Below are 18,440 nucleotides of genomic sequence, written 5' to 3'. Positions count from 1 at the left end.
GCTTAATAGCTTACGATAGAAGAAAAAAGTAAAAAAAATGTTCGGTCTTTGTACTCAGCCGAACATTATAATCCTCGAAAAACTAATGAGGGCATGACATCTATGTTTCGTCTGTTATTTACATAATAATCTCAATATGTAAAAAAAGTTGAATTATATTTTTTTTTGCGCAAGAACACTAAGTCATCAACATAACAACATATTTTTTTCTGGATAGAAACAATTTGTTTCTGATTTGTAGAGATATGTTTCTACATCGACCAAATCAATAAAAAGCAGGAAGACAATTCTCATGTGGACGTTTACTTTGAAGACATGACACAATGGTGTACCAACCCAAACATAGAGACATTACCTACATTTACACAGGTACAAGAAAACTAATATTCGATACATTTCTTTTACATCGGCAACGGTATAACACATACAGCTGCGGTGTGCTGATGATGATGTAGAGGTCCATGTGATGTACTAGGGCCCCTCAAATGACATGACCAGATCTTGATATAACTGTTTATGTAACTATATCATCTGCTTTATATTCCACATTAATATTAACAGTGGACAGAGACTGCGTCATATTACAAGCTATTTAACTAACAGAACTACCTGATTGCATGAACATGAATTTCATGGGGTACATATTAAAATTCAACGTTCATGTTATATTGATTTGTCCCGCTCTCAAATGTTAAAGAGTGCAGCAATCCATATGTATGTACGGTTTGAGCAAAAACTTGTTTTTCTCATGGTGAATTTTGACACTGATTTGTTTCTTTTAATGTCAAGTATAAGCAGGCATTTCCTGTAATCGATTGAAGTTTATTTTGGGGCCACCAGAAAAGCTTTATTCAATACTGAGGATAAAGTCATAATCAATTTCTGAAATACTTTTCCTTCTTATCAAGCCGTCAATACAACATGAAGTAACTCCCACAACAAATATAAAGGAAAACCAAATACACGACTGCGGCCGTACAAAACAGGTACATACCTTATATCTAGGACTAAAGTAAGATACAGAGCAAAAAGTGGTTTACTAGCAGCTCCGCAGTTTGTAAGCTCCGGTTACATTGCCATAACTTTAGTGCAGGCCGACTCTAGCACCTTTAATTCTATTTACAGCCGGTTATCGTGTGAAATAAAAGGTATTTTTAAATTACTATTGCGTGTGGAATAGCCTTTAAAATTAGGATCAGCTACCGGTTATAAATATGGTCTTATGAACTGCAAGCCCAAGGAATTTACTTGATTAATTTCTTTTTTGCCGATCCAGCTATTTCGAGCTTAACGCTTAAATTAATTGATATCGAACTGTCTGGTATGAACAGCGGCCTACTTCATGTTTTTTTACTTGAACGCTCGTTTAATAGAGGAGTGAATGAGGCCCAAGATTTTGTCGACTCATTCTACTCTTAACTTGGGTAGAATACAGTCGGCTTCGGAAAATTACCGTATACACGCACTAGTGTGACGAATCCTGATTTCAAAAGTTCCTGTTTTTATCAAGTCGAAGTTTATAACTTTATCTGTGACGAATGTCTCAACACGAAATACTGCTGATGAGACGTCTACACGCCTCCAGTATTTGACAATAAGAATTCTATTTTTAGAACGTCAATACTGTTGGTATACAAAAGGTCATCCGTATCGATAACAACATTTGTTTTGGGCCGACCGGCAGTGAAGGTAGAAATTCCGGAGTCCGAAGGTAAAAGTTTGAAGAGCGATCAGTTGTCGGAGTCGGAACTCGGCATGCATCAAACGCTCACCGGAGGAGCAGAATAGAGTGACGTAAGTGAGCGGTGTGTATTCGGCCAGGCTTTTCGGCGGGGCCCCCACCATTACGTTTTGTTTACAAGAGCGACGCCTCAGCGCCGGCACTCGCAGCCGGTCAGCACGCGGGACGCGACGCTCGCGACGCTACAACACTACCGCTAATAACCTCCTTACTAACCATTGATAAGTGATGCCCCCCAAGTGTTGAGGCCCCCGAGGACACACTACCGGTTCCGAAGTCATCGCAGAAAAAACTGGAGCTATTATAAACTATTCGGTTCACATTAGATCATATCCGCGAAATTGACGTGTAACCAGTGTGTGCTAAGGACCTGCATATCGCCGAAAATTATCGTAAGTGTCATATTGCCAATTTTATTTTGTATGCCAAACCAGTTTCTGTTTTTGCGAATTTTGTTACAAAACTTATGCAAATTGCGTTTCAAAACTTAATAGTCATTATCCAGAGTCTGTTTGCTTGATCTATTTGCTCGTAGAACGTTTTTGTTAGTACGTCTCTTAATTTAGGAACCAGCATCATGTACGTGAAGGTCGTAATTTTTATGTCACTTACGTTCCTTTTCGAAAACGAAAACCGGTTGGGATCTTTTTTAAGCTGGTGTAATAAAATTAACATATCAGTGGCAGGGATCGGTGCACGTGTGGCACACAGGTACATTTGGTTTAAATTTAGGGGACCCTGTTGCACCATAACACTCTTTCGAAGTTTTAAAGAATCAATGACTGGAGATTTTTTGTGTAGAAACGTGGCGAATGTTTAAAATAAGTTTGGCAAGAGTCGTTTATTTACCTATGCTCGCTCAGTATCACTGCATATCTCCCCTCGCCGGGTTTCGCCATTTGTTTACATACTAGAATTTGATCTAACGAAACACTTATTTACTCGCGGAGATAAGGGAGGATATCAGTCAATGAAAATTATTTAGCTGTTCAAGGCTCTATGTCTGTACAAACCTATTATGTATTTAGTTTTAGTGGTTGTTCACCCGTAATAGCCGCAATTTGGGTATTACCAAACTACTTTTGATGCAGCTAGGCGGCTTGCATGAACGTGCAGCTTTTGAGGCCCACAGACGAAATAATAACCACTTGCCTTTGGACCCCTATAGTGCTACAGACTACAATAGACAAACAGAAGCGGCATTTATAATGTCTTTTGATAGTGAATTAAGTTTAATAATGGTGCTGTCATCATCATCGCAATGGATAAAGAAACAGATTAATGAACATGTGCTAGGGGCAGAAATATCAATGTACCAGAAAATAAAAGCGTTTTTGAATACATTGTAATACCAAAGTGGAAACCAGCAGTTAAATATCGTTATAATACTCGTTACCTATAGGCAGTTTGCATAAATATCTTATAATAATGAAACTAATTTGTGTTAATGAATGAGACTGGCTCACTGGTTTAATTTCTTAACGTTTTAATATAATGGTTTATAATAAAGGCATTAACTAGGTTGAAATAAAAAATAAAATATTTTAAACGACAGTTGCGAAGTGCATAGTATGTGTAATGAGCGATATATTATATTCTATGCGATTATCAACATGATTAATGAACATAAACTCAGTACAATAACTTAACAATTAGAAATACATCAACACAATATACTACTCTAATATACTGAAAAGGAAGGTACCACAATCAACAATGCCAAGTATCGAAAAGGATATCTTACAAGCGCCGTGACCGCAACGATCAATAACACCTCTGTTTAACCAACATTAACTTCGGAAACCTTAAAAGTTCCCAAAATAAATGTAAAGCCTGCTTACGATGGTACGGACACAGAACATGATAAAACCTTTCATACAGCTATCGGTAAAGTAAATGACAAAGATGCATCTTTTAGATCTTTTATGAGTACCAGGAAATGTAGTACATGAAACAAAAATCTTAGAATTCGATATTGATGATAGCTCAACAGGTTTCAATGAGCGAACGATTTTGAACGTTCTCTAGTGAAATGCCCTCAATTTGTCCTATGAGTAGATTCTCGTCTGGGAGACTGTTCAGGCTATAATTGTAATGTAACCACCCTCTTCCTAGCGACCTCCAGACGTTTGACCTCAAAGCTCGCCTCTCAATTGTTGTTATACAATAATATTCGTCATGTATCGATTTGAGAAAGCCATTAGAATAATTTTGCATTGATTTCTTGAGAATGTTCATTGGTTTTTAATTTTTACCTTTTTGCGTTCGATTTGGTTGTTTGACATTTATAGTGTTGAATATGGAAATACATATAAAAATTATCTTTGCATTATCATATCATTGACTTGTGTAAATCTAAAAATACTTACGTCGACTAATCTTGATACGCATTTCGTAATAGATAGAGCAAAGTTGAACAGAATTATTTAAAATTAAGATCATATTGGTGAAGATTTAGCCATTGCTGCATCTTGTGTCTAATAAAGCAATCTTACAAAAAATAATCATATCTTTATCTATTTTTAGATTTCGAAAAAAATTAAAATTACGCTGGACTGAAATGCATATGACTTGCACTTTAAACAATGTTGGTCCTATATTACTATAATCTTCCGACTTATCCCAGAGGCGAGAAAATGACAAATTTTTACACAATGCATCATTGCTTTTTTCAGTTTACCTTCGTTGCGTACTTCTAATCTGGAAGTTATGATTCACTCCGCAATGCACAGTTTGTTTTGGAGACTTGCGTATGCGCATGTGTCCTATTTGATGGTGATATTTTTATCTCGGCTCTTTCCTTGGCCCTTTTACAAGTCAGTCCTCCTGTTTGTCAATCTGTACCGTCGTTTCTCGGCAGTAAACAACTTCATTCTCATATATCATCGGAGGTTTGTTTTAATCGATTGATGTTCTCAAAGTGATAAACAGAGATGAAAGTGAAGACGGTATAATCAAGCAATAATCGATAATGATTAAATTCAGTAGTTAATTGAATAATAACGATAAGATAATCCTCATTAAAACAGATTTGATTCTTGCTATTGCCAGTGTTATGACCTATGTAATCATCGACAAGGCTATGAATACGGGTGGGCTTTAAATGGTTCACTTCTCCGTAATTCAGTAAGTGGTTACGAAGATAACTCGGCCGTTATCGTTCGATGACCGGCCGCCACTCCGGATCAGTTAACTGATAACTCGTTTTAAGTAATATCAAAACACTAATAACTAGCGGGTGTAAACGAATCGATAGATAAGTTGTTATGAAACGTTTATTTTGCAACGGTTCAGACACAATGGCTTGACGTTATAATATGCTACATTTAATTGGAGTTACGTTATCATAGTTTTTAACTTTAAAATATTCGTATCATAATCCGGTTTTATTAGTCGGTCGGAGAAAATTTCTAAATCATATCTATTATGGACTTTGTTCTTAATTTATGTATTAATATTTCCTAATTTTATGATTTTAAATCAATGAATTAAGGAAAGATGAAAGTTTCTGATGTCGTCATGGGTTTTTCCAGCCGCGTCGATTCTTACGATCAAGAATAAATACACGATGTCAAATCGAATCGAAAGTACATAAATCTTAAACCATCTACTTGCAAGGCTCTAATTCAATAATCTGGGTTACGAGTTCCACTTTGTACGAATAGATGAAAGTAATTAAGCGTTTTCGCTTTCGTCCAACCAGTTCTGGCGCACTGTCGCTGCCTTGTTCACATCATTTTCCTCGTTCATTGGGATTACAATAAAGATTTTATGTATTTACCTTCCATAATAGTTTTTGATTCTAGGATAAGCTTTATGGATTCTGCGTATTGTAACGTAACTTTTTTAATTGCCTTGACACCGCCTCCGGCTATCGCCAAATAGAGATCGAGAGACTTGCATATAAGTCTCTTCTAGTAATTAATGGATTCTGATGCAAAAGGATATTAAAAAAAAAAATATTTCTATAATTCCAGCTTTATTTCTTAACAAAATACTCCTAAAGTTATTTATATCACTCCTCTTTCCGCTACATAAAGTTTTTGATGATGCATAAATTAGAAAAATGCGTCACCTCCAGCTACACGGTAAGACGCTATTTGTTAGACACTGAATAATGTTTTACATCTACTTCTGCATGTAAGCTTCTCAGCTAAATATTATTTATTTAAATAGCTGTTTTATGTACTGAGGTAGGTAATATAGTATTTTAGAATGTGGTAACATAGAATACACCGGTGGTCGAAGAAAACCGATCTTTTCATACCGAAAGTAAAAGTTTACTTTCGGCATCTCCACCAGATGAAAGTGATTCAAGTGACTAGTTTGTATTAGTTTCGCTCTCCAACGCTTTGTCTGCTATTCTTCTTAACCATTGTAAGGTTTAACCCAATAGCTTATTTAGTCTCATGACAGTAGCAGATTTAGTTGCAAAAAGCAGAGCTACAATATATTCTTCCTTACTTGTTGTGATTCCTCACATAGTCTTACGATAGTTTGTATTCTTATCCGTTCTCTAAACCGAAATAAATTTTCATCAATTGCTTTGTGTGCAAAAAAGCGAAATTTAACCAAATGTGATTGCGTAGCTCGCGGAGAAAGTCGCACTATATGGCAAGCGCGTGCGTCCGACGGATTTACGTGCCGGTGACGTGCGTGTTGCGAAAATTTGATCGGAAAAATTTGCAAAAGCCGATAACGCATAGGGGAGTGTCTACTAGCACTTAGCCGTGACGTCAATGGAGGACGAATAAAAATGAATGAATTAAGCACGCAAACTGTACTTACTCGATTCTTTGGTGCTCTACATCGAGCGGCTATGTATGTCAAGTGTTACGCAAACTCGATTCGCTAAACTACGTACCAGTTAAAATTTTGAGGCCGTGCACAATCCACCCAGCTTTAAGCTAGCTAGCCATACCCATTCATTGAAAGAGAAATTGGTGTCATCACTGAACCCATACACTGAGCCGCTGGACCGTACGCCCGGTGTCGAAGTAAAAGTGTTCCAAAATTTTACGTCGCGAAATTACATTGCGATTTCGCCGTAACGAGGTCACTGATGTGGGTCGAGTAACAGCTATCTGTTAGAATTGATATTTTTTTGTTTGTTACATTTAGCATCCGGTAGTCAAGGCGCGGTTCACGGCCACCAAAATTTTAGACTTGGGCCGCGATTATGGCTCGGACAATTCTGAGTATCACGATTAGACGTAATTGGTGTATTGTGTGAACGCCATCACGATCGTTTTTGTGTGTTACAATTTTTTAATGCGCAATAAAATCAGGTTGGACCAACATCTAGTGTTACTTGACAGCAACGAATGTTAAAAAGACATCTACGAATGAATGACGTACTCTATACGAGAGAATAGCAATATCGAGTGGTTCTACGAGTTTTCTTGTTTAATTTTGGATCAATTTGAATTGATGAACCTTTTTGATTTAAATACTAATTATTATGCTCTGTTCTATCGTGTTAGATAACATTATTATAAAATAGTGTTACAAATATTGGAGCGATTCAGTTAAATATTCCTTAAGGCTAAGGAAAATCGCTATGTAACTTTTCAATACCATTCGAAAATGTTACGAGATCTTACGATTAGCGAAAATACAGGCTTGTGAAATTTTATACATAATTAGCATAACTTAGCAATATCTTGGATACCAAACACAGAAGAAATTACTACGGCACGACTCCGTCTAGGTTTTCTATCTGTCAGTTTCCTGTTTATCCATGTCTTCTTTACTGGCTTCGTGCAGCTTGCTCTTCAAAATGGCTCGACGCAGACTATCAATTTATATTAGCAATTCACGCCTCACTTATTACTGTGCCGCTACTGATAAACCTATACATTATACTGAGTTAAATTGTTAATGTCGATAAAAAGTTGGCAAATCCATGTGATAATAGACGCTTTCATGTCTGGTGCCACAACAAGAATTTTAATTGTGTTGGATGACCAAGCCCTGAGACCGTGTCACCACATGTTTATTTTACTTTAATTAATCTTATTTTTCTTTTTACGCATAAGTTGTTTTAAAGGTGCACTTTTCGGTCCGTTAATTAAGAAGATATCGTTGGAGTTGTAACCTGTAGGCGTGGGATAACGACCTGTCACATATGTGGACGATTATCTTTGTCTACTTCTTATTCTGGTCTCCTATTCATGAAAAATCATTCCCTTTTCTCGTATCAAGGACTTCCTATATAAATCTTGTTAAGGTTCCCTGGTGCTTAAATTGATTAATGTTTCTTATTGTAAATATAAAAAGCCCATCGTAAGTTTCTTCTTCAATGTTTTAACAATTGCTCTATTTCAATAAGTTTATTACTGCATTAATTACTTTCTTCTGAGAAATGGAGTTATCTCTACGACGTCAATAAAAAATCATTGCTGTGTTTTTGTCCTTGTGTTTTTCCCTGATACCATTACATTCTATTTGCTTAACTTCGTCTTCGTAGTTAACACCGTTATGTGAACTACAAGGTCTTTTTTCTTTTATTTGTTTTACACATACGCTTTTGAATTCTTAAAACCTATTGAAGGTCTGACTAATGTTCCACGTGTATCTTTTTTCTTATTAATTACTTATCAAAAATATACAAAACACGCAGTTGTTGATCTTGGCTTTCAAAATTTGGTTTGGGTTCATCACTTCTGACTCACTCTTAGACCCTTAGATAACCTGTCAGCGCGTGATACGCACATACATTGTTTTTATTATTTGTTGATAGTTACATAATGAACATTAGAATTATTAATCGCTGTTGTTTTTTTCTCTTATTTTCCGTAACTGTAATGATAGCAAAGTTCAACACATTACCGTTGTGAGTTACATTGAAGTCCTCTTGGCCGTAATAGTCGCAATTCATTTAATGCATCGCACGGGATATAAAGATTGCAACATTGCACAACGCTGACAGCTTGTTAGTATTGCCAGCAAATATAGAACTCGGACTTTATCGGTTTAGTTTTTGTAAGTTGTGAGAGAACATTCACTCTACGGCCTTTAGTTGAAGTTCTATCTAATCAGGTTATATCAAGTTATGTATCGTCAAGTTCTGACCATACCTAACATACCTGATTTTTTACCGTTCCTTCTGACTTAATGAAACAAAAAATAATATTTCAGTGGTTTTACAAATTCTGAAAACTTCCCAAATAAAAAACGGTTCAACAAACTGAAAACCAGCTTCAAGACAGCATTTACAATTTACCTTGTAAATGTTCACGCAAGTTAGTTTCCGAGTACTTGGTGGACTGTAAATTGTAATCTTTCATGACCATACAGGGATTACAAACGCCGTGTTACGAATGTTTACTGGTGTAATCCATTTACCATTTTATCTCGCTTCAAGAATAACCAGAGTAGAGTAAAGAAAGATTGATGTTCTGTGCCAAAAACAAAGAGGCATAAAAATGACACGAGAAGTGACTAATGTAAATTCTAAAATACTATTGGTAATAAATTATACTAAACAGCTGTGTTATACGCATGTCCTAAAACTATGGAATGACGTCCGTACAGTGCGTGCTTAAATTAAAATTTATTGTTGATACAGCATGCGTTTAGGTCAAGACCTCAATTTCGTACCTAAGTACTTTTGCATGGCAACAGCAACACGACTCAAAACTTAATAGAAAACTGCTAGTGTTTCAAAACATGTAAATGTTAACAGCCGATAACTTTGAGCATATTCAGGTAAATACAGAAGTACTTGTAGCAAAAGTAATTTCGCATATTTTTGTAGAGGTCCGAATATAGTACCTTGTGGTATTCTTGAAGATAGTTTTGATAAAGTGCTTGCTATTTCCCCTTGTGGTAATTTTCTCTTTAGCAGTATTTTTGTGGAGATTAACGTGGAGTTGTTTAAGGATGTTTAAGCTATTTATACAGTGTACCAGGAATATACAAGAACTTGCGCATAACTTCAACTGGAATACAATGTCTTCTTAAGATTGAGCACGTTTTCACATTTACGTCTTTATTTATGTAGCTGCAGTAAGAACTTCTGGATTTGTAAGGCATGATTCAAAACATTAAAAAGCCGAACATGGAACGAATAAAACATTTAGCCAAAAATTGCTTCTGTAGTTACTTAAGAATTTTTGTCATGAAGGTTTACTCATTATCATTTACACGCATACGTAAAGAATAGCCTATTATTATCTATATACGTATGCTCAAGGTCGTGTCTAAAACGTTTGTGGTTGCAGTGTATATAGATGTTTATATGTTTTTGTGCCCGTCATGTGTACACTTCGTGTCGGAAGTGGTCTTCGCTACGGTAAGGGCAAAAAGTAAAACCACCTTCTTTGTTTACTTTTTCCAGTAATGTTTGAATGTTCGTAGGGATTTAATACCCAGCGTGCCTTACGTTAAGAGGCAGTTGGTCTTTATGAGGATTATTTATTGTAAGTATATGCCTCTTATCCTTGCGCTCTTTGCCCTTTTAACAGATGAGTTGAATATCAAATGAATGTACTTAGCAATAGACTGATAGAGAAGACGTGTTTCTATTTGTGTATTTTTCTTTTTATTATTAGGTATGATATGTGTCTTGATAGAGATTTTCAGAGAGAGATTGTTTGTAAAGGTTGGGCAGCGATAAGGTCGGAGAGTTCTATTTTGTTTGATTACACATCGAAGGAAACAGTGAATCATTTCACATTGCTGGTGTGGCGCTAGTATTGCTTTTGTCACCTCGATCACCGATTTTGGCACCTAAATCCTAAGTTCAAAGGAATTATAACTAATTTATGTGGCTAGACCTAATTACTCATGCCCTCAATATTTAATGAGTGCAAATATTATTGCTAGTAAATAAACAAATCGTGTTGCAATATCAGTGGCCTATTAAAACAATGTTGGATTCTAATCGTTTGACCTACTTTAAGGGTGGAGGAAGGAAAATACATAAACTTGCTCTGAAATAAAGCCAGAACAAAATTTATGTTCCGTTTACCGCAAGCACTACAGGTATAATGACATTTCACAAATAAAAGTCTTATCAATAATTTATCTTCGATTACTAGGATACAAGTGATAAAATCATTCATGATATGTCGTCAAATCTACTTTATTTCAGTCGCTATCTCTAAAGATAAAGAAAGTAAAGAACATCGTGACCCAGTACCTTCATTAAATATTATGTGTGTTTATTAAAATATGCCATCCAGAGTTTCTTCTGCGGTTTGTGTGCAGAGCTGGTTGTTTAAAAAGTGGTGTGTCCAGATTTCACCATGCGAATTCAAAAGTGCGTTGTATGCAAATTGTCGATAAGTACACGCCAATGCGGAGGCGTTTCTTTTGCAATGACATTTTTATCACCCCGCCCAATGCATTCGTGCTGTATCACTTTCACCGAACCTTTTACTTTGATATCATCGATACTTTTTATTTTAATCCATTGTGCGATTAAGATGAAATTGTTGTGCAATAACATGCTAATAATGTCATCATCTCAAAATTGTTTAATGTCAACCTGACTAGCAACGAGTTTATACCGTAATTGGTATTATTTGTTTTCGTTTAATTATTAATGATACCGACAGATTAAAATTGACTGAGATACATAACATGTTTTAATTTATTGCTGACAATTTAATATCTTGTAAATCCGACGTGAAGGATCATACTACTCAAATATATTTGTTTTGTGCTAATCCTACGATTCCGTAAGAGTCGTTTTAGTAAGCAGTCATTTTGTCATTTCTTATAAAAGTACTTCCGATTTGAAGGTCTTGAATGAATGTTTGTGTTTAATTTAGCGTCCGAGTGCATTAACCTGCTTCGAGTACACCCTTGCCTCATCTATAATCTATTCGATGTCTGAATTGATTTTGCCTTCAAATGTGACATCTGTTTCATCACAGCTGATGCTTGTTAAATGATTACAGGGTAGCGTTTCGTTTCTTCATTTACACGTTCCACTTTGTTCAATAAGCGGAGGTGAGTAGTGTCAAATTGGTGATACTAGTGATTCGTCGGCAGCGACCTTGCCCGATACACTCATTCGCATCGAGCACGCAGTTGCTTGGCAAAGTGCGTTACGCAGATGATTTCTGCTTTGAATTCATATAGTTTTACGTTCGCATATTTGTCACCACTTAAAAAGTTATTGGCTACATGATTGTTACAGCAGCATTGTGTCGGTACGATCTTTGTTCAGTAAAATCTCAGCTGAATAGCAATGATCAAAGTGGAGTACTTCTTCACACTAAAGTGTACAGTTTATTGAGGTGTTTATCCTCGTGTAGAGGCTATTCATATTCTACGGTCGATTAGCGAGCCTCTTGACCGCCATGCTACCTGCGATGGCTTTGGCACGGAGCGCCAACTATGAGATCAACAATGTCAAGGCACGGTTATGTTATGTCAGTGTTGCGCAACCCGCTACTAAGGTACAACACAACCTTTATTTAACTAGAAGCTCAATGTTCACAAAATATCTCTGAAGTACAGCCCCATCACATTTTTTGTCGCCGATCCAAAGTTTGGTGCAATTGCGTGCAATTATACATTACAATTGCAAATGGTCTGTTTTGAAGTAAGCGGTCATGAGTGTCGTTGGTCGAACTTTTTCACCATTGCATCCCGATTTGTTCTTGTTGTTGATCGTTACATATTAATCTTTTTCCACGAAACACCATGTTTTTGTAATACTTGTGCCTACTTGTGAAGGGACTGGCGCGATTTATACTGTTGCTGGTGAATGTATTTTACACAATTTAAAATATTTACAATGTACATCCAACGTTTTTATTAATGTGTGACGTATTCATATTATTTTCAACACCTCCAACGATGCTACCACATTTGTGTCACGACTCCGTCTATTGTGGCTTAGAATTTTGAAGTGGTGCTTATAATTATGAACATTGCGATTGTATGTAAATGTTTTATTAAAAACGAAGTGGTAAAGGTCGGCAGGCGCGTCCATTATGTCGAGCGCGTGGAGGGCAGTAAGTCAGTATATCTCCGACAGCTCTCCGCCCCGGGGTGTCCGGTGTCCGAGCCTGGTTTATGCGGGCACACCTACTCAGAAGATTTGCTTCACACGACTGTCTCCGCGGCTGAATTATTACCCTTAATCAGACTTTCGTTTATTTGCATTTATTTTTATCGGATTTCGATTTCAATGCATTGTCGCGTTCTTTTATTTCGATCTTCGTTTCAGAATCCTCCTCATGTTTTGGGATCCGTTCCCGTGTGGGATCCATTTTAATTTTTAAAATTATCCTTAGCGAATTTATCAATTTAAAATCTCTTATAATAAATCACTGCATAAGAGGCATCATAAAGTCTGGAGTGGCCATTGGTCGGGTGCTCGGTGGAAATATTAGTGTCACTGAACTTTGTAGTTATCACGTTGCAAATCTCGGTATTGGTTACGAGTAATTACGGCCGGTGTACTTATCTGTTCATATAAATCATTTGTCTCATAGACACCTAACAGCTGCTGTTGAAAATTAATACACGCATTAAGTTGAATTTGATTTGCAAATAGAGGCTTAGCGGTAGACACGCAAGTAGGTTCGTAAGCGTTATTAACTATCATTGGATCGGCCTTAAGGACTGTGCTCAATTAAAATAACTGGAACTTGCTCCTAGGAATCTGCACGAAGCGTACCGAATCAATATGAGTTTTAAATGCTAATATATTCTTAATAAAAACATTCTCCATAAACAGATGAGTTACGTTCGCTAATTACAGGTTGTTCTCAAAAAACTACTGTATCGAAGCAGTATTTTGATTATTATTTGTTTGTCCGGTAATTCCTCATCGGTTACTCTGTTCCGTAATTATCCGGTCAGCTTAGTGCATAGCCATGAATCTCGTTAATTAATAGCCAGTGGGTCGAATCCGGTTTAATTTAATTAAGACTCCAACAAATTTTACTATTAATACTCACCTTAGCATATGTTTACTTTCGGTACTACAAGAGACCGGTTCTGTCTGATTAATAAAGCTGTGAATTCTGAATCGTTAATAAGTGGCGTTTGTAGTTACATTGTTACAAGATACTTAGCGCTCGTAACCAAATGTTCCTCTTTAATTATAATTTGTATTGTTATGTCACTGAGCGTAATATTGTAATCACTCCAACTGTAAACAACTTCGTTGTCTATCAGATGACTTTGTGGGACTAAAATTTTACGAGTATAACAAGTATCTTTCCAAAGTTTACGATTTTCGTTTCATTCACCTGAAGCTTTGGAAACAGAATGTAACTGAATGCTGTAATTAATAGAATGCAAAATATTTGAAATGCCTCCGCTAACAATTGTAACCTGTCAGGACCAGTTGTTGGTGCATCTGCTTTCCATGTAAAACGAACGACAAATATTTGTATGCACAGGACAAGTGTTTGTCCTTTGTCTAAGAGTTACTACGAACTGGAAAGGCCATTGCAGGGCAACTAGAATATAAACCAAATATTGCTTTAATATTGCGCATGACATAATTTATTAGTAGCGTTTAATCTACCAGATTCAGTTCGTCAGCAACCGTTTAAATGGCACAATCGTTTATCTAGACTAGGTCTAGGTCCTTGCTCAGATTTACAATGAAGTTTCTCCGTTGGTAACCACTGTATTTCTCATTCGTGCTCGCTACCGTCATTGTAAATTGTACCTTACGTTATTAAACTGGGTTTAAAATGGAGATTAATGTCGAGTGCACAGTGTCATCGACAACAGGTATCTGCTCACTTACCTTGACCGCGCACGTTGTCCTCTCACTTATAGAATGATCATAGACGTCTTCGATGCGCCTGCGCCACTTGTGTGCACCCTGCTTCATGCTCCTCAGTCTTCTCACATTTTTGACCTCCAAACAAGAATTGCCTATGTATCTTTTAAACAAAAATTTTCCTAAAGTTGTCACGTCCTTCATAATTCATTTTGTTCATGAAATATTTATTATACCGTACCTCCTTTTTCTGTGTGTTCTTATTTTTACATCAATCTCGGTTTGTATGAATTTCAAAATGTATACATGAGACCGTGACTTTGTTTTTTCCCGAAAAGACAGCGAACTGTTTCTTTTTGTGTTAAAGATGAATTTTGATGCGGGTTGACGTCGAATCTGTTCTTTGGTGGTTCATTTGGTCGTGTCACTGAATCATAAGTGAGGACACGGCGTTGAGCAACTTTTTTATCTCCATCCTAACACGCGTTCAGTTTATCTGATTTCCACACGAGTCTGTTCTTTAAATACAAGCGTTTTGTAGGTGTTGCGTTGATGCTATAGTTTATTCAATTTATGTCAATAGATTGTCCGGCGCTCGCTATATTCATGTGATTCATTGGCACTCAATCGCGATGGGAGATTAAATAAATCGTCAGTCGCCGTCGTTGTATCGTCGATGTAATTGTATGTGCGTGCGGGGTTGACTTTCATACAATATTGCCGCCAATTAGATCGTGGCGTCTCGCTACGCTGCCTAGGACACTTGAGTTCACTTCGCTGGCAGATCAATTTCCTACAAATTCTTGAATTTCATTCATATTTTGTGAAAAATTATTTCCTTTGCCTTTAAATCAAATTATAAAAGATTTTCCTCCTTCGATTTACAAGATGCCATGCTGATTTCTTGTTAATGTTGTGTCAGTCACAAAATATTTCAATATCCAAGGTGTTGTGAATTCGGACAAGTGAAGATAAATTTTAAATTTGGCTGCACATCAAAGAGGGACGATTGTTCTCAGAAACAAGATAATATGTTTTAAATATTGTTATTGTAAAGGTCGCGTGATACTGGCATTTAAGATAAATAGGGCATTCTGTGTGATATTGGTGCAGCAGTAACCCGCTTCACAAGTAGTATGCCTATTTGTTGAGTCCCGTTATCGCTGGAGCGATAGCACTTGGTCGATAGCTCGACCATTGCACAAGTTCGTGGGCTTATCTCGGAATGCAGTTTACTGTGCACTTCATTTGGCATCAGACGTGAAAAAAATTGGGTCGATTAAGTCACCCCTAAATACATAATTATCAGTTAAGACGTCATCTTGCCAATTAATGGTATCAGTAAATAGTTTTCCTGCTGGAACTGGTCGGTGTAGTGCAATAGTGCGTCGTGGTCGGTGTCGCCGGTGGTCATCGGCCCCCATCGGTGAGTTTCGCAAGTCCAGTTAACCGTATGAGTCGATCACATTAATATTCTACAGTTGATTTTATTGCGAGCCTAGCGTTCGCCTCCACGTCTGCAGATATAGATTTTATAGACATTTCGTTACAGTTTACGTTTATTAATTATTCATGTGATAAATAAGCCACACCACCATAAATTATGCTTAATTTCACGTGAATGTAAATGGTACGAGAGAGCAATGAGACAAAGACATTCCGTAGTGTCGAGACGAGAGGGAATCTTCAGTGAAGGGCGGCGCGCAGACGGCTTTCATCGTGTGTAAATGCGTGCCGCACAAAAAACGGATAGACGGCCAATAAAAACCCCGTGTGGAGAGAAGCCGAGGGGCGGGCTCGCGGGTGCAGCGCGCTGCGCCAGTAATTGCATGTTGCAGTCGGTCTCCGCCGCGCTGGGTGCGCGCACGCAGCCTCCTTCCATCCCTCGCCAGCAATCGGGTGAACGACTCCCCAATCAAGTATGCGTACGACTCACCACCGCCGCATCGTACCCGCTCCTTGTTTTCGCGATCGTTGATCAATCTGTATGTTTTGGTCCCGTTAGCCGGAAGCGTCGCCGTCGCTGGCGTTTAGCGTGCGTTTCGTTTTCGCTCGGCCGATCACATAGACTTGATAGCATAGGGGTTGTGTAATATTAGCGTCGGTAACCGCTAAGTCGTGACGACCATGACGTGAGTTTATCTAGGTGTTATGTTTAAGCTCTGTTTAAGATCAAGTTTTTTTTGTATTGTGCATTGGTTTATGGTTATTTCTGTATTGTCGCAGGGCGAACGTTGTCCCTACTGTATCATCAGCGGGTGGGGAGGCGGGTCCCCCGGGCCCGGCGGCCGAGGACGCCGACATGAAAGGCGTCGAAGCTACACCAGAAGAACAAGAACGTCTAGCGACAGGAAACAACAATGGATCTCTTGACTGCAAACACACGGTTGCACACCCGCAGCCGCACCGCGAGCGCTCCGTGTTCGCGTCGACGCGGGTCTTCATGCTGGTGTTCCTGTCCGGCTGGGTGCTCCAGGGCATGTTCCTCACGTATTTCGTTAGTGTGACAACGACTGTAGAAAAGCTGTTCAAAGTAGAATCGAAGACAACAGGAACTCTATTAGCAGCGACAGAAATCGGTCAGATATGTACAGCGCTATTCCTGACGTACCTGGCGGGTCGAGGGCACCGGCCGCGATGGATCGCGTGCATGATGCTGGTGCTGGCGGTGGGCGTGATCGGCTGCGTGGTGCCGCACATCATGTACGGCACGCAGCTACTCGACGTGCACTTGGACGGACATCGCGCCGGCGCCGCGCCCGTCTGCTACTCCTTCCAGAACTCATCTGACTTATGTGACGCTGCGCACGTCAAGAGCTCTACGACGCGCACGTCTATCACGGCCGTGGTGATCCCCTGGCTGTTCATCTGCCTGCTGGTGGTGGGCATCGGACAGACCGGCATCGCTACGCTGGGCATCCCGTACGTCGACGATAATGTCGGCAGCAAGCAGTCGCCACTTTATATGGGTGAGTGAATCTTTATTGTTATCGCTCGGTTTTATGATCTTTATGAAGTATATTTCAAATTGTATGTAGTAACGGGCCGCAGGCGCGCCATCGATTCATTGAGGCGTGTTCCTTAAAACAAATGCATGCATGATCGACGTTTGCTTAAATTCGTTGTATCGATTAATTCAGTTTATTGTTAACGTTTTGCGAGTACTCGTAATAAAATGGGTACATAAAAGTGTATAAATCATAGCCGTGCCGCCCACGGCCCGCCTACAACGTACACTTTGCCGGCCGCCCTCTGATGCGTTGCGTAATTAACAATCGACTTGAGTGCATCCCGCACTCTCATTAATTGCAATTTTGTACAAAACCTCCATCTGCAATATTCATGTTCAATTTAAGTATGCATTGTACATGCAGGGTAAAGTCCAGCCCGGTTTCTCAATACCAGTGTTTTTGCACAGAGTGTAGAAATAAATAAAAGTGCATTGTTACATTTATGTTATAATAACCAATACGATAACTATAAACCAATTTGTTTCGAACGTATCGCTTCGATTTTACGCTCGATCGTATATGTATAAAAGCTTAAAAAAGTCCGTTCAAAGTCATAGCAAGGTTAGTGTAAAGTGCATAAAAAGCAAACAATGGGTGTTTGGGTGGGTCGTACACTGTGGAGTACGCGTGCATGTTGTGTCTGCGTCGTATCTAATGCGTCCACTGCACTACCATAACATACGGAGTGGGTGCTACCGAGAGCGGCGCGACTAGCGGGTAAATGTCGCGTCACGGTGATGCGCACAACTGCATTTTATCTATACATTATTAAGCTCTCCTATCTACGATAGTTTGATTAGCTTCTAGAAAAAGTTTTTGGCAAATTGTAATGGTAAACTAAAAAATACTATTAAAAATCTAGCACGACTTCAACTTAGACCCCAAACTGTAAGCAAAATGTCTAGCACATCGTTATTGCTCAGTTTTATGATACTAGTAATCGAATCTTGTTATGTGGAATTTATTTTATAACCGGCCTTATTTT

General features: G+C 38.3%; 1 protein-coding gene across 3 annotated transcripts in view; it reads left to right on the top strand.

Annotated features, from left to right (window-relative positions):
- The window catches only part of LOC124645778 (solute carrier organic anion transporter family member 74D-like), a 49,722-nt gene that overhangs the window by 9,681 nt on the left and 21,601 nt on the right, over nt 1–18,440 (top strand). Inside the window, exons 1-2 of one of the 3 annotated variants that reach the window (XM_047185662.1) lie at nt 1,872–2,133; nt 16,671–17,413. In XM_047185662.1, coding sequence (XP_047041618.1) covers nt 16,747–17,413 — 667 coding nt within the window. In that variant the 5' untranslated portion in view covers nt 1,872–2,133; nt 16,671–16,746. Of the gene's footprint in view, nt 1–1,871; nt 2,134–15,850; nt 15,871–16,670; nt 17,414–18,440 lie in introns of those variants that run through there. The other 2 variants (XM_047185681.1, XM_047185672.1) reach the window with 2 other exon arrangements.

Source organism: Helicoverpa zea, chromosome 1, assembly GCF_022581195.2.
Source record: "Helicoverpa zea isolate HzStark_Cry1AcR chromosome 1, ilHelZeax1.1, whole genome shotgun sequence".
Classification (NCBI taxonomy): Eukaryota; Metazoa; Arthropoda; class Insecta; order Lepidoptera; family Noctuidae; genus Helicoverpa; species Helicoverpa zea.
Note: the sequence above shows the minus strand (reverse complement) of the source record. Positions and strands in the feature narration are given on the sequence as shown.